Here is a 14,017-nt window from a genome sequence, read left to right as displayed (position 1 = left end):
GGTGGGGCTAGTAGGCGAGTACTTGGGGGAGGTTGGGGTGTAGACCGGAGAGGTCGGTGAGTAAGTAGGGGATGTCGGGGAGTATTTTGGGGTGGTGGGCGAGTAGGTGGGGCTGGTGGGCGAGTACTTGGGGGAGGTGGGCGAGTACTTGGGGCTGGTGGGCGAGTACTTGGGGGAGGTCGGAGTGTACTCCGGAGAGCTGGGGCTGTAGGAGGGGCTGGTGGGGGTGTACTTCGGCGAGGTGGGGCTGTAGCTGGGGGAGCTCGGGCTGTAGCTGGGGGAGCTCGGGGTGTAGGTCGGAGACTGCGGTGTGTATCGTGGGCTGGACGGGGAGTAGCTTGGTGAGGTCGGGGAGTAGCTGGGGGAGGTCGGGGAGTAGCTGGGAGAGGTGGGAGAGTAGCTGGGAGAGGTCGGGGAGTAGCTGGGAGAGGTCGGAGAGTAGCTGGGGGAAGTCGGGGAGTAGCTGGGAGAGGTCGGGGAGTAGCTGGGGGAAGTCGGAGAGTAGCTGGGAGAGGTCGGGGAGTAGCTGGGGGAAGTCGGGGAGTAGCTGGGGGACGTGGGGCTGTAGTTGGGACTGGTGGGTGAGTAGGACGGAGAGGTAGGGGAGTAGGAGGGGGAGGTGGGGGAGTAGGAGGGGCTCTGGGGTGTGTAGCCCCCAGGGGAGCGAGGCTCGTAGGCAGGAGACGTAGGCGAATAGCTGGGCGACATGGCGCCACCTGTGGGAGGAAGGGGAGAGGAATCAGCCGGAGGGAAGGACGAGGAGAAGGGGAACTTGGCCCCCACGACTGACAGGGACAGCTCACCTGGTGAGGGGATGTATGGGCTCGAGGGGCCCGGGGAGCCTGGCGAGCCCGGTGTGGGGGACCACGCGGGCGAGTAGCCTGGGCTGAAGCCACTGGCGTCCGAAGCTGCACTGGGGGAGAAGCCAGCCGCCCCTGGGGTCATCCCGCTTCCTGTGGGGAGAGAGGGAGCGTTAAATCCAGAGATGGGGCCCCCCACTCGCCCTGCCCCACACTTTCCACAAGGTGACTCCCCCCCACCCCACGCCCCGCCGGGACCTGCGCAGAGGGCTGAGTGCCAGCTGGGGTCACTCACCAACACTGGGAGACCAGGCACCGTAGGCGGGGGTGGCGCCCTGGTTCCAGGGAGTCATGGCTGGAGAGATGCCACCCATGGGACTGGGTGCCGAGCCGAAGAACATGCCAGTGGCTGCAGGGAGGCGGCACAGTGAGTGGTGAGCACGGCGCCCAGGGACTGGCCCGCCCCCGCCCCTGCCCCCCGCGGGCCCTACTCACGTCCAGCGGCCCCCAGGCCGGGGATGTTGGCGGGGATCTCCATGCCGTACTTGCACTTCTCAGCGTCGAGCAAGAGGTCGAAGCAGCCGGTGCCGGCTGGGGCCAGCTGGCCCAGCATGATGTTCTCCGACACCCCCTTCATGGGGTCACTCTCCCCGTGTGCGGCGGCTTCCATGAGCACGTCCACCTGCACGGCCGGAGGACGGAGGGGGGGTGAGCCCCTCCTTCCCGGCCCGCGGGGGCGCTCCGCCTCCTGCCCGTGTCCACCCCTGCTCCCTTCCCCAGTTACCGTCTCCTCAAAGGAGCATTTCATGAGCGGTCCCGTATCCTGGCGGTTGACCCCGTGTCGCGTGATGGCCATTAAGTGGCCACGACAGGTCATGGTATCACACAGGAGAGCCAAGTGGCGGTAGTTGACGTAGGAACCGTCGAAGGAGATGACGTGATAGAGCTCTCGCTCCAGAGCCTTCCGCACAGCCTCAATGCCCAGCACCTGGCATGGGATGGGGGTGAAGGGTCAACACCAAATGGCTGTGCATGCCCCCTGCCCCCGGACCCAGAGGGGCAGTTGGGAGTCAGTGCGGCCCAGACTCAATGGTCACCTCGGGGACCGAGAACCCCAAGCGAGGAGATACCGTGCGGGAGCTCCCAGGAAGCGGCTCACCGTGAAGATCTCCACGATGTCGTTGGACGTGGTGCGCACAGGGTCCACGTCCTTCTCGCTCAGCACCCGCATCAGGCTCACACCGTCCGTCTCCAGGATCCACTCCTGCAGGGCCTTGAACTCCCCATCCTCCGTGATAATGATCTTCTTCTTGTTGTCCGTCTGCGGCAGGTGCATGTACACCTGTGGGAGAGGGGCGTGAGCTCATGCGGGTGGGGGGTGAGGGGGGGTGGGAGCTCACCCGGGGAGGGGCGGGGGGCTGACCTTGCTAATCTGCTCGATGCCCTGCAGGGTCATATCCGTCAGCATGTTGGACTCGATGCAGCGCAGGAACACATCGTCGTCCATCTTGTCCACCACCTCTTCTTCCTGCACCAAGAGCGAGGCCAAGGTCGTAGAGCCTACGTGGCTTCCCGGGCTCACGCCAAACCACAGCCCCCAGGGCCTACGGTGCAGCCAGGCACCAGACCTGCCCTCCTCCATCCCCCTGACGTTACCTTTCACCATGGTTTGACGATCCTACTAAAAGAATCCTACGGAAAAGCATCCGCTCTCCACGCCCCTAACACCACTTCCGTGTGTGTGTGTGTGTGTGTGTGTGTGTGTGTGTATCTGTGCGCATGTAACGTAACCCCCACGACTGTAACCGTACACAGGGCCCCTCCCTCTGCCTTAATAGCCCTATTTGCCCAGGCCACGACTTCCTGGACTAATGAGCTCGCCCACGGAGACATTAGGCGTAAGCTGTCTAGACACATCAAAATCCGGGTGTCTGCTCTCCGACAGTTTAACGGTAAGTTCGGAGCTTGTGTTACTAACGCACCAGGCACCCCACCTGCCCAACGGTATTTTTGGGGCCGTGTTCAGGAGTGACGTCACTGGTCCAATGTTTCCTTGGGTCCTGTGACACCTGCTGTCACACCACTTCCCATAGGACACGGCAATTCTGCTGTGAACCCGTCCCCAGCTCTTCCCCCCAGTGGCTCCCCGACTTCGACACCATCTGTCTTTTCAAAAGGGCCGCAACCTCAGTTTCCAAAGGTTTTTGCTACTAAAAGTTCAGAAACCCCGGCAAGCCCCAAGCCCATCCCACACCAGCTGGTGCGCCTGGGCCCTCAGCCTGCTTCCGCTTGAGCCTCGCTGGTCCCGGGCGGGGCTCCGCAGCGTCCTACGTTACCGATCTGATGTGATCTGATGCCCTCGCCCCCTCGTGGGTCCGTTACCTCTTGCATCTTGTTCTCATCGCTGTTCATGATGCGGATCCGGAGCACCAGCTTCTCCGCGTTATCGTCGTTAAAGATGCAATTCAGATCGTCACCAAAGCCTGGTGGGGAGGGGGGACCGTGAGAAAGGCGGCCGGGACCGTGCCCAGTCATGTTCACCTGCAGCTCTCCCGGACAGGGCTCCTTCTAGCTCCCCCTCCCTCTCACAGAACCCTCTAGAAGGAGGGGCCGCACGGAGCACGGAAACCAGCAATGGAGGTGGGGCGCGGGGAAGACGGGGAGTCTTGCCTGGGAGCTGGGCCTGCCCCTCCCCACCTCACCGGCATTGATCTTTTCGGCGATCTGCTCCATGGTCAGCTTCCGGTCCGTCATGTGCTTCCGGTCCAGCTCCACCCGCAACAGCCAGGGGGAGATTCGGGCCACGTCAAAGTCAGGCATCTCGTAGTAGACGTTCACCCACTCCTGGTCCTCGGCCACCACCGTGCTCTGGGGATTGGGGTCGTAGTAGATGGCGGTGTTGGCGGTCACCTTCCTCAAGGTCGTGTGCTCCAGGCGGCACAGAATGTCCTGGGACAGAGAGGGACTGATGACGTGGGCAGGTGGGTGGCTCCCAAGGCCCCTCCAAGCCCCCCCACGTAGAGAGGATCTCTTCCAGGCCGAGCGTCTCCTTCCCTGCTGCCAGGAAGCCCAGCGGCCCACCCCTACCTTGGCTCTCTCGGCGTCCCGAGCCGCCTGGCCCAGCAGGAAGACGGTGAGCGAAGGGGTCTTTGGCTTCTTGGAGATGTTGATGAGCTCCTTGAGCCGCGGCACGCCCAGCGTCACGTTCTTGGCTGACACACCGGCGTAGTGGAAGGTGTTCAAGGTCATCTGGGTGGCGGGTTCTCCGAGGGACTGTGCGGCCAGGGCTCCCACCATCTCCCCGGGATGGGCCTGCGGGGTAGGAAAAGCCGGCATCAGAAACCGCAAAGCCCTGCCTGCTGGCGGAGAACGAGACGCAGGTGGGGGGAGGACAGAGGCGTCTGTAGAGGCAGAGCTCAGCCAAGTGCGGTCCGCACACCCCTCCCTCCCTCGGTGCTTCAAGTGACACACATCTGCCCCTGGGGGGTGCACGCCCGGGAAAGGGTGCTCTACCATCCGAAACCCTCACGCCTAAAGTACGCCCGCGTTACAGGCTAAGTGTTCGTTTCCTATCAGTCTCCCACACGGGAGTTCCCTAAGGCGTCATCTTCGTCGAGGTTACGAGCCCAGAACCTGAAGCGTAACCTCCCCCTGAGAGCCGTACAGCACGCAGCCTTTCCAGGCCGACTCCCTGCACTTAGTAACCCGTATCTAAAGGGCCCCGCTGTCTTCTGATGGCTCGGCACCCCGCGACGGTCAGCAGTCGTCCTCCTCTGTGCGGATTTAGCAGCTGGGTTTATCCGTCAGCAGACGGACGTTCGGCTTGGCAGTTCGGAACGGTGGGGCCGTGAACATCCGTGTCCGGATTCTGGGGGCGCACACTTCCCTGTCTCTTGGGTACCTCCTCGCGGGGCCGTTGGCTCAGATGGGGGCTCTGTGTCCAAGCCGAGGGTGAGCAGCAGGCCCTGACCCCCAGCAGCCGTTCGGGAGACTTCGGGTTCCTCCACATCCGCGCCCACAGCCCAACTCCGCATTGCAGCCGTCCAAGACCCCCGGGGCACAAGGTGGAGGCTCGCTGTGGCTTTCCTCCGCGCTTCCTTGATGGCTGAGGATGCTACCATCATTTTCGTGTGTTTAGTGGTTGCTTACGTGAACTCCAGGGGAAGTGTCTGCTCGAATCCATTGTCATGACTCTCAATAGTCCTTTATGCATTTTTTAGCCACAACTCTTACCACGTGTGTGATCTGCGAATCTTCCTCCGGTTCTGGATCATCTTCTCGCGTTCTTGCCGGTTTCCTCTGAGGCACGAGTTTTGAATTTAGATGAAGTCCAATCTTTTGTCGCGCTCATGCTTTTGGTGTCCTACCCAAGACTCCACGGCCTAATCAAAGGTCATGAACACTTACCATTGTATTTTCAAGACTGTGACGGTTCGAGGTCACATACTTAGGTCTCTTATGCACTGGTAAGTAACTGTACACGGTGTGAGGTAGGGGTCCGGCACTCTTCTGCACGTGGGCATCCAGTTCTCCCGGCACCATTTGTCAGGAGGACTATTTCTCCTATTCAATTGACGCAGCACTCTTGTCAAAGATCACACGACCGTAAATGTGAGGCTTCTATTTCCAGACTCTCAATTCTGTTCCATTCACCCATAAACACCCTTAAACGACGCCCATGCTGTCCTGACAAGTGCAGCTGTACGGTGAGTTTCCAGGTCAGGAAGTGTGAATCCTCCAACCTTGTTCTTTTTAGAAACTGTCTGGCTGCTCATATTTCATACAAGTTTTAGGATCAGCTCATAAATTTCTGGAAACAAGACACTGGAATTTAACAAGGACAGGGTCGGATCTCTGGATGCCTTTAGGGGTTACCGACACTGAATAACCTAAGACTCGTGACCCACGAACGCAGAGGTCCCTCCGTTCACTTGTCTGCTTTCTCGCCGTCATGTTTTGCGGCGTTCCCCGATGCGTGTTCCTTATTTAATTTACAAAACTGGATTTATGTCAGATACATTCAGAGTATCCCTGTAATTATAACGCTCCTCTCTTCACACTGCCTTGTAAAATTCTCACTTAAAGACAGTGACGGTGAGGCACATGGGTGGCTCAGTGGGTTAAGCGTCAACTCTTGACTTCTGCTCAGGTCATGATCTCACAACTGTAAGTCTGAGCCTCACAGCAGCCCTGCTTGGGATTCTCTCTCTCTGCCCCTCCCCTACTCATGCCGTGCCTATAAATAACAACCGACCACTGATGGTATATTGAGTCGCTCTCCTACTCACTCCCCCCCAATTCCCGACCTCCATCTGAACTGGAACTCGGCACACGGCAGGCACTTTAAGAAAATAGAGAATAAGCCTCGGATTTTATATCACGGCCACACGGCTTCTCTCCCCTACAACTGCCTGTCCCAGGGCAGTCACTCCATCTCTGCAGGGCCCAGCTCTCCTGCCTGCAACACGGGGCTGACAAGTCGGTTGGTGGTCTCGAGCCCCTGGGACCGAGGCACAGAGCCCCGAGCAGGCCCTCCATGAACAAGACCTCTCATGAGGCCACAGGGGCAAAGGCAGGGCAGGCAGCACTCAGAGCCGAGACACGTCACCAGATTAAAGGAGAAAAACAAGGCTTCTCCACCACTCACAATGGCTTGGTTGAATTTGGACTCGATCTCTCCGAGCAGCCAGTCGAAGGCCTCCCCGCTGAGCCGGAACTCCTCGGCCATGCGGCGGGAGCACAGTGTGGAGCGCAGGTGGATGTTGAAGAGCAGCGTGGCGTTCTCCTGAGCTTGGCGGCTCAGAGGGTCATCCCCATTCACGATCACGAGCTTCTTGCTCAGTTCCTTGACTCCTGGAGCGGCCAAAGGAGGTAAAGAAGTTGCAGACCTGGCCCAGCTCCCTGTTGTCCCCAGGCCTGGCCCGGAGGCCCGGAGCAGCTACTCACCCTCCACGACCTTGATGGGGTGCAGGTCGGAGGGAAGGCGAGGGTTGATGTGGAAGATCTTCTGGGCGTTCCAGATCATGCGGAGCAGGTTGCAGGGGAGGACCACCTGTGGGAGGACGGCCGGCAGTGAAGACCCCGAGTCTGCACAGCCCCGTGGGGGCGGCCGCCAGCCCGGCCCAGCCTTCCCGCCCCCACGTACCTTGCTGTCACCGGTCGGGAAGATGACCCTGAGCACCTCCCGGTCCTCCCGCATCCGCTCAAACTCGCGCTCCAGCTCGTTCTGGATGTGCGCGTTGCTCAGCACGTCCTTGACCAAGTCCTCCTGCAGGGTCCGCCGCAGCGCCCTCTCGTTGGTGTAATCAAAGCGGAACCTGCAGATGGCAGGAGGGTATCAGGGACAGGTGGGCCCGGGGCCTGATCCCTGCCGGGGCACTGGGGCTCCCGAAGGCAGGGAGGGGAGCCCCCCGGGAGGCGGAACCAGCCCCCACCGCCTCCTCACTTCTTCTCAAAGGCCTTGTTGGACGGCTTGAGGGTGGCCAGGTTCTGGAACTCGACGCTCTCGCCGGCCAGCCCGTCCTCGCCGTAGCGGAGCTGCACCACCTGGTTGATGGAGTTGCGCACGGTGGCGTCGTACTTCACCATCACTGACTCCATGGACTTGATGAGCCGCCGCTGGATGTACCCTGCGGGGAGGTCACCAGGCGTGAGCGGTGGCACGAGACCAACACGCGGCCCGAAGAGCCTCTCTCAGGATGGGCCCTGCCGGCTGCTCCAGGCCTCAGCCCACCCGGACCTCAGCCAGGCCAGCCGGTAGCCCCGGGTCCCTGAGGCCTCTCCACAGAAGCCGTGCCTCCCACCCGCCGGAACCAGGCCCAGAAGAGTCCCCCGGGCACCAGCCCCTGCATGATGGGCCTCAAGAGGGACCTGAGCCCCTCCCCTGCATCACGGAGGGCTGTGGGGCCGTCACACGAGGGCACCCCCCGGCCCCCAGCTGTGGCTGCTGTTCCCTCCACGAGGGACACCCCACGGGTCCGGGAGAACGCCCAGCCCCACCCTGAGCCGTGCACACTGGCCCGAAGGCCTCACCAGTCTCGGCGGTCTTGACAGCGGTGTCAATGAGGCCCTCGCGGCCGCCCATGGCGTGGAAGAAGAACTCGGTGGGCGTGAGGCCGGCCAGGTAGGAGTTCTCCACGAAGCCGCGGCTCTCGGGCCCGTAGTCGTCCTTGATGAAGTGCGGCAGCGTCCGGTGCTTGAAGCCGAACGGGATCCGCTTGCCCTCCACGTTCTGCTGCCCCACGACGGCGATGACCTGGGGGCGGAGGGCAGGGTGCGCCTGACTCCCGCTGCGCCCAGAGCGGGGGATCCCTCTCCACTCCCCACCTTCTCTACGGCCCGGGATCTGGAAAGATAGGGCTCCCCACCTGGGAGATGTTGATCTTGGAACCTTTGGCCCCGGACACGACCATAGACTTGAAGTTGTTGTATTCAGAGAGAGACTTCTGGGCGGAGGAGCCGGTCTTGTCTCGGGCGTCGTTGAGAATGCGGTTCACCTGGTTCTCAAAGGTCTGGCGCAGAGTGTTCCCCGGCGTGGGCTCTAGCTCGTTGTTATGCGCCTTCTCGATGACCTGGGTACGAGGTGGCGGCAGAGCTCAGTGCCCGCTCTGCTCCGCTCCCGCTCCCGCCTCGCGGTGTTCAGGGTCTCTGAGCGCCCGGCCCACCTCTATCACATCCTGCTTGGCCTTCTTGATCGTGTTCTGAATGTCCTGGTAAGTTTTAGAGTCCGCGATGGAGTCCCCAATGCCAATGGTATGACCTAGGGACAAGGAGAAGCATCACCAAACACCCTGTTTAGGCTCCAGGAAGACCTGGGATGAAATCACAGCCAAGAGGGCTGGCGGCAGGGCCCCACATCCAAGCAGGAACGAGACAAGGCTGGAAGCAGGGCAGTAAGAAGAGGAGAAGGAGGCTTCAGAGAGCAGCTCTGCCAGAGCCCTCTACTCACCCTCGATGAGCAGCCAGTTGTTAATGACGGTCTGAATGTTGGAGTAGAAGAGGCGCGTGATGTCGTGGCCCATCTCGAGGTACGAGATGTGGACCAGCGAGCCGGCGGATGTGCCCAGCGACTTCTTGCACAGGATGCCCATGATCAGCTCCCCGTTCTCCACCACCACCTGCGCACAAAGCACCCTCTCGAGGCCCCTGTGGTGTCTACCATGTCCACACTGCTTTTCAGCCAGAAGGCCAAGAAGAGACGTGGCCGCCAGGTCCACATGCCCTTCCCACGCATGCAGAGACTGGGTCCTACCTTGGTGTCCCCGGGAGAGATGTGCTTGTAGGGACCACTGTCCTCGTCGTCAGGGTGGGTACTGTGGGTGCGGATGCAGTTGATGTGGCCTGGGATGATGAGGGAGAAGACCTGCTTGCCCGTCCACAGCGGCCGGGGCTTCAGGATGGCCGGCTGGGGGACCTTCCCGTCCCACGTGGACAGGAACATCAGGAGGTTCATCACCTCGCCCTGGGACGGAAGAGCAGGCAGACAGACTTCAGAGCTGTGGCCCTGCCTCTCGGGAACGCCACCTGCCCAAGGTGACAGCCAGATTCTGGAGGCAAAGAGACACCAGGAGAAGTGTCTTCCAAAATTTAAATTCCAGATGGATTATGACAGCAATATTTGGGGGGTTTCTTATTTTAAACAAGAAGTACAAGTTACATTAAATAATGAGGAAGTAACGGGGGTGCCTGGTGGCTCAGTTAAGTGTCGACTTTGGCTCAGGCCATGACCTCACGGTTCCTGAGTTCACGCCCTCCCCTGGGCTCTCTGCAGTCAGCGTGGAGCCTGCTTAGGATGCTGTCTCCTCTCTCTGCCCCTCCCCCACTCATGCTCTCCTTTGCTCTCAAAAATAAACAAACAAAATGGAAGAGGGAGTTAAAGCCATAAACATTTTGGCCCATGATTTTCTTCACCCCTTTTCTTTCTGCCTCACAGGGAGGTCAGCGTGAAGCAAGTCAAGGCCAAAGTCCTAGCTCTGCCTCCCAATCATCCCCTCGCCGCCCTGGGGCCCCTCTGCTGGAGCCGGGCTCCCTCCCCAGGGGCACAAACCCGCTCCAAGAAGACGTCTCTCTTTGTGAATTTGCGCACTGCGGTGAGCGTGTCCTGCACGATGCCCATGACGGGGCGATTGCTCTGGGGGGTGACGATCATGCGCGGCACCATGGCGAGCTCCTGGATCTCCGCCCGGGTCTCCAGAGACTGCGGCAGGTGCAGATTCATCTCGTCCCCGTCGAAGTCGGCATTGTAAGGGGTTGTCACGCTGCAGGACAGACGGAAGCCGGGGTCAGGAGGACGCCCGCAGGGAGGCGTCAGGGAGCCGCTGGGCCCCGGCCTGCCTCCCTCAGCCAGGGCGCTGACCTCAGATTCAAGCGGAAAGTCGACCAGGGCAGGATGCGGACCCGATGCCCCATCATGGACATTTTGTGCAAGGTCGGCTGCCGGTTGAAGATGACAATGTCGCCATCACACATGTGCCGCTCCACCTGTTGGGGGAGGTGCAGACAAGTCAGAGAAGGGGCTGTGTGAGGGGGGAGGGCGGGGCCTGCGATGCTCTGTAGAAGATGGGCGGAACACGGAACACGTATCAGCCTCCTGCTTCGGGCCAGAAGCCAGGTTATCAGCGATGACGGTGTCAGTTACCCAGCAGCCCCCGGGGAACAAGGTGTGAGGGAAAGCTCCGAAACGCTGGGCACAAAGCCATCTGTTCCGCTCCTCCCCCGGGTCTCCCTCCCCTGCCACACACACCCCTCATGCCGCACTTGGGTTCACGCGACCCCCACCCTGGATGCGGCGAGCAGCTCAGCTCTACTAGGAGGCAGCAGTCTCCAAGCACCTCCACACACCTCGGTCCTAACCAACAGGACAGCCTCAGATGCCGCACGCCCGCCCCCAGCTGACCCCCTGCCAGAGCACTTCCTACTCGGGGGACAGAGACCCTGGCCGCCACGTGCCTTGTAGCCGGTCTGCAAGTGAAGGTCGCTAGGCTTGGGGTGGAACCGCAGGTCGATACGGTCGCCGTTGTCCCGGATGATGTACTTGGCGCCCGGGTACTGGCTGTTGCCCCTGCGCACCAGCTCCTGGAGCCTAAGGACAGACGCACGATGACCAGGTGCCTCCTGGGGCCCCCCTGCCTCGCTCAACTGGAAGCCCTGAGCGCCGGTGTGCCCTCTGGGTCCAAGCCCACTCCCCTCACACGTCCATAGCCCTCCAGGCAGGCCCCCACCGTGAAGCCCACCTGTCAATGTTGAAAGGCGTGACGATTTCCGCGAATGTCATGTTGGCAGCGATGGAGCGGGGCACGCCGACCTGGTCGATGGAGAGGTTGGGGTCGGGGGTGATGACGGTGCGGGCTGAGAAGTCTACCCGCTTGCCCATCAGGTTCCCCCGGACGCGGCCTTCCTTGCCCTTCAGCCTCTGCTTCAGGGACTTGAGGGGGCGCCCGGACTTCTGCATGGCCTGTGAGGACACAAGGGGCGGCAGCCGCGGTCAGCGGTCAGCACAGCCCCTCCTCCGGGGGCCGGGCGGGGGCAGGGCGCGGGCGGGGCGGGGCCTCACACGGGGCAGGCCGGGCAGCTCGTTGTCCACCATGGTGGCCACGTGGAACTGGAGGAGCTTCACGTCCTCGGCGATGACGTGCGCCGCGGCCCCGTTCTGCTCGTTGCGCCGCAGCTGGTTGTTGATCTTCACGATGTCGGCGAGCTTGTGCGTCAGGTCGTCCTGCGGCAGGGAGGCGGCTCGGTCACGCCAGTCGCTTGGGCTCCCCTCACCCCCTCACCCCCGGCACAGAGGCACCTTTGTGACCGTTAACGTGTTAAGGGCCCCGATGAAAGGCGCACGGCGAGCGAGTCGCCCCTGCACACCCGCCCCCGGGCCGCTGACCTGGTTGCGGGCCGAGCCCTGCATCACGACAGCGGGCCGCACGGACAGCGGGGGCACGGGCAGCACGGTGACGATCATCCACTCGGGCCGCGCGTAGCGGGGCTCCATGCCCAGCACGAAGCACTCCTCGTCGGAGATGCGCTTGAAGATCTCGTGCACGCGCTCGGGACTCAGCAGGATCTTCTTCTCCTGCGAGTCCTCGTTCACGTGCTTCCACTCGGCGTACAGCTCGAGGCCGGAGCGCCGGATCCTGGGCTGGTAGCGGCCGCAGCCGCCGTGGCCCTTCCAGACAGAGGGGGGGCCGTCAGAGGCCGGAGGCGCCGCCGCCCAGGCTCATCTGTGCCCTTCCGATGTCTTCCGCGGCCGCCCGCCCCCACAAGCCCCCCAGCACCCCGACAGCCACTACCTTTTCTTTGGTGAGGTCCTCGTCGCCCTCGGGCTGCTCCACGCCGAACTTATTGTCCATCTCCTCCCCCCCCTCGCAGATGTTCTTGCCCTTGCACAGGTCATACACGTGTGTGAGCCGCTTCTTGGGTTGCCCCTTGGACTTGGCCAGAATGTCCTTGATCTTCGGGTTGTTCTGGGGACATGGCAGAGTGGGGTCAGTGGGGCCGGCTCCTCTGGCCCCCAGGCTCGGCCTCCCCCAGGGCCAGGGCTGGCCCCCCACTCACAGAGTCCACGAGCAGTTTGGAGCAGAAGAAGCAGACACAGCGTAGAACTTTCATTGTCTTCACCAGGAATCCCACGTGAAACACAGGTTTGGCCAGCTCGATGTGGCCGAAGTGGCCAGGACACTCTGTCATGTTTCCTGTGGGGACACACACCTCAGAGACCATCCACCCTCAGGCCTGGGGTTCCGAGGAGCTGAGTCTCTCTGCTCCCTTTGGGGTGCCGCACCAGCCCCCCAGCACTCACCTGCACAGGTCTGGCAGCGGCCAGTCCGCTCGATCACCCCCTGCCTTGGATCCATCAGCCCCCCAAGCTTGGGGCGGCCCCCCTCCGTCGTCTCGGGGTATTTGATACCCCCCTCAGTCACGGACATTCGTTTCTACAGAAAAGAAGGCCAATGACAACTAAATAGGACTCCTAGTTTCCAGCTTTCCTATGCTAAGGCCTCAAAGAGCCCCAGCGACCCAGAGCAGAAAGTGCCAGGTTTCACCTGGTGTGAGGGGAATGGGGCGCCAGTGCATGTGCTCCTCAGAGTGGCAGAGCCACAGCACCGGGGTTCCGGGCACTGCCTGAGACGGAGGGGCGCTCCAACCCACGGGCGGCAGACCCCGGCCTCTGCGGAAGCCGGCTAGCGCTCGGACTCAAATCCCGGACACCCGTCCACGCCGAATTCCAGGGCTCTGGCCTCCATGGGATGCTTCCTCGAGGCTGAAATCAAGCCCAGAACCGGGGCCCCTGGCAGGAACCCCTCCGTACCGCACCCCGTGTGCCCAAGACACGGTCGGCCACGTAACCAGCCCCCATCCTGCCACCTCCTTGCCAAGGGCCTGGCCAGCTCGAACCCTTCCTCTTTAGATGGAGAGCTCGTGTGCAAGTGGAGGGTCGGTGACAATGATCGCGGACCACAGGGACGTGAGTGGGGGACAGGGGAGCTCAGATGCCTGCGTGTGTTAGAGAAGAGATCTCTGCCCCGGGTGAGGTGAGCTGGGGTGAGGAAATCTTTACTTTTCCCACCCAGAAAAATAAGGACTTTGAAATGAGCTGGGTTTGGCCCACTCAACTTCCGGAGCGAAGAACTTAAACTGAATAAAAGCTTTGGTCCACACATCAATGTCAGGCCGGCACTGCCTGCTCACCTTCCAGGAATGAGGCCCTGACCTCAGACAGGAGAGACCTGAGGCTGCGTGAAGGCACCTGTCCCAGGCCTCCACCCCCAGTAGCCACCGGCAGTGGGACCCACGCCTCTCAGGGCGGATCACGTCCGTCCCGCCCTTCCGGGCCGCGGCGGGAACTACGTAAGCTCTGGGTGCCAAGCGCAGCTGGCTGATTTGTCCTCTCTTCACAGCTAATAGGAACCACCGTCCCATTTTACAGATTACAACCCGGAGGGGCCCAAGGACACGGGGCTAGAGAGAAGCGGCGCTGGGACCGCCATATATTCGGCGTGATGCGCTGGGAAAACGGACAGAAGGCTCAAACCACAACGCGACGATTCCACCTCCTTCTGCCACGGCCCGTCCCCGAGACCACTCCTGATGGACCAGGAGCTGCACCCTGCCCAAGCAGCAGGCCCGGCCAGCCCGAGCTTGCTGGCCCGTGACACTTGGTAGATGGGCCACGTCACCTAGGCTCACACCCTTCCTACCGGTCAGGCTGCTGCTCTCAGTCCCCC

General features: G+C 61.8%; 1 protein-coding gene across 1 annotated transcript in view; it reads right to left on the bottom strand.

Annotated features, from left to right (window-relative positions):
• The window catches only part of POLR2A (RNA polymerase II subunit A), a gene marked incomplete at its 3' end in the record, with an annotated part of 20,561 nt that continues 6,544 nt past the window's right edge, over positions 1–14,017 (bottom strand). Inside the window, exons 2-29 of the mRNA XM_029928791.1 lie at positions 12,592–12,724; positions 12,348–12,484; positions 12,083–12,256; positions 11,677–11,958; positions 11,353–11,514; positions 11,033–11,253; positions 10,749–10,881; positions 10,156–10,280; positions 9,847–10,057; positions 9,052–9,261; positions 8,749–8,917; positions 8,465–8,559; positions 8,168–8,371; positions 7,833–8,055; positions 7,246–7,429; positions 6,946–7,117; positions 6,747–6,852; positions 6,448–6,653; positions 3,888–4,112; positions 3,503–3,749; positions 3,183–3,283; positions 2,224–2,328; positions 1,960–2,142; positions 1,585–1,788; positions 1,296–1,482; positions 1,096–1,209; positions 804–953; positions 1–716 (exon numbers count right to left, since the gene is read on the bottom strand). Coding sequence (XP_029784651.1) covers positions 1–716; positions 804–953; positions 1,096–1,209; positions 1,296–1,482; positions 1,585–1,788; positions 1,960–2,142; positions 2,224–2,328; positions 3,183–3,283; positions 3,503–3,749; positions 3,888–4,112; positions 6,448–6,653; positions 6,747–6,852; positions 6,946–7,117; positions 7,246–7,429; positions 7,833–8,055; positions 8,168–8,371; positions 8,465–8,559; positions 8,749–8,917; positions 9,052–9,261; positions 9,847–10,057; positions 10,156–10,280; positions 10,749–10,881; positions 11,033–11,253; positions 11,353–11,514; positions 11,677–11,958; positions 12,083–12,256; positions 12,348–12,484; positions 12,592–12,724 — 5,379 coding nt within the window. The remainder of the gene's footprint in view (positions 717–803; positions 954–1,095; positions 1,210–1,295; positions 1,483–1,584; positions 1,789–1,959; positions 2,143–2,223; positions 2,329–3,182; positions 3,284–3,502; positions 3,750–3,887; positions 4,113–6,447; positions 6,654–6,746; positions 6,853–6,945; positions 7,118–7,245; positions 7,430–7,832; positions 8,056–8,167; positions 8,372–8,464; positions 8,560–8,748; positions 8,918–9,051; positions 9,262–9,846; positions 10,058–10,155; positions 10,281–10,748; positions 10,882–11,032; positions 11,254–11,352; positions 11,515–11,676; positions 11,959–12,082; positions 12,257–12,347; positions 12,485–12,591; positions 12,725–14,017) is intronic.

The sequence above is a fragment of the Suricata suricatta genome, chromosome 17, assembly GCF_006229205.1.
Source record: "Suricata suricatta isolate VVHF042 chromosome 17, meerkat_22Aug2017_6uvM2_HiC, whole genome shotgun sequence".
Taxonomy (NCBI): domain Eukaryota; kingdom Metazoa; phylum Chordata; class Mammalia; order Carnivora; family Herpestidae; genus Suricata; species Suricata suricatta.
This window is presented reverse-complemented; position numbering and strand designations above follow the sequence as displayed.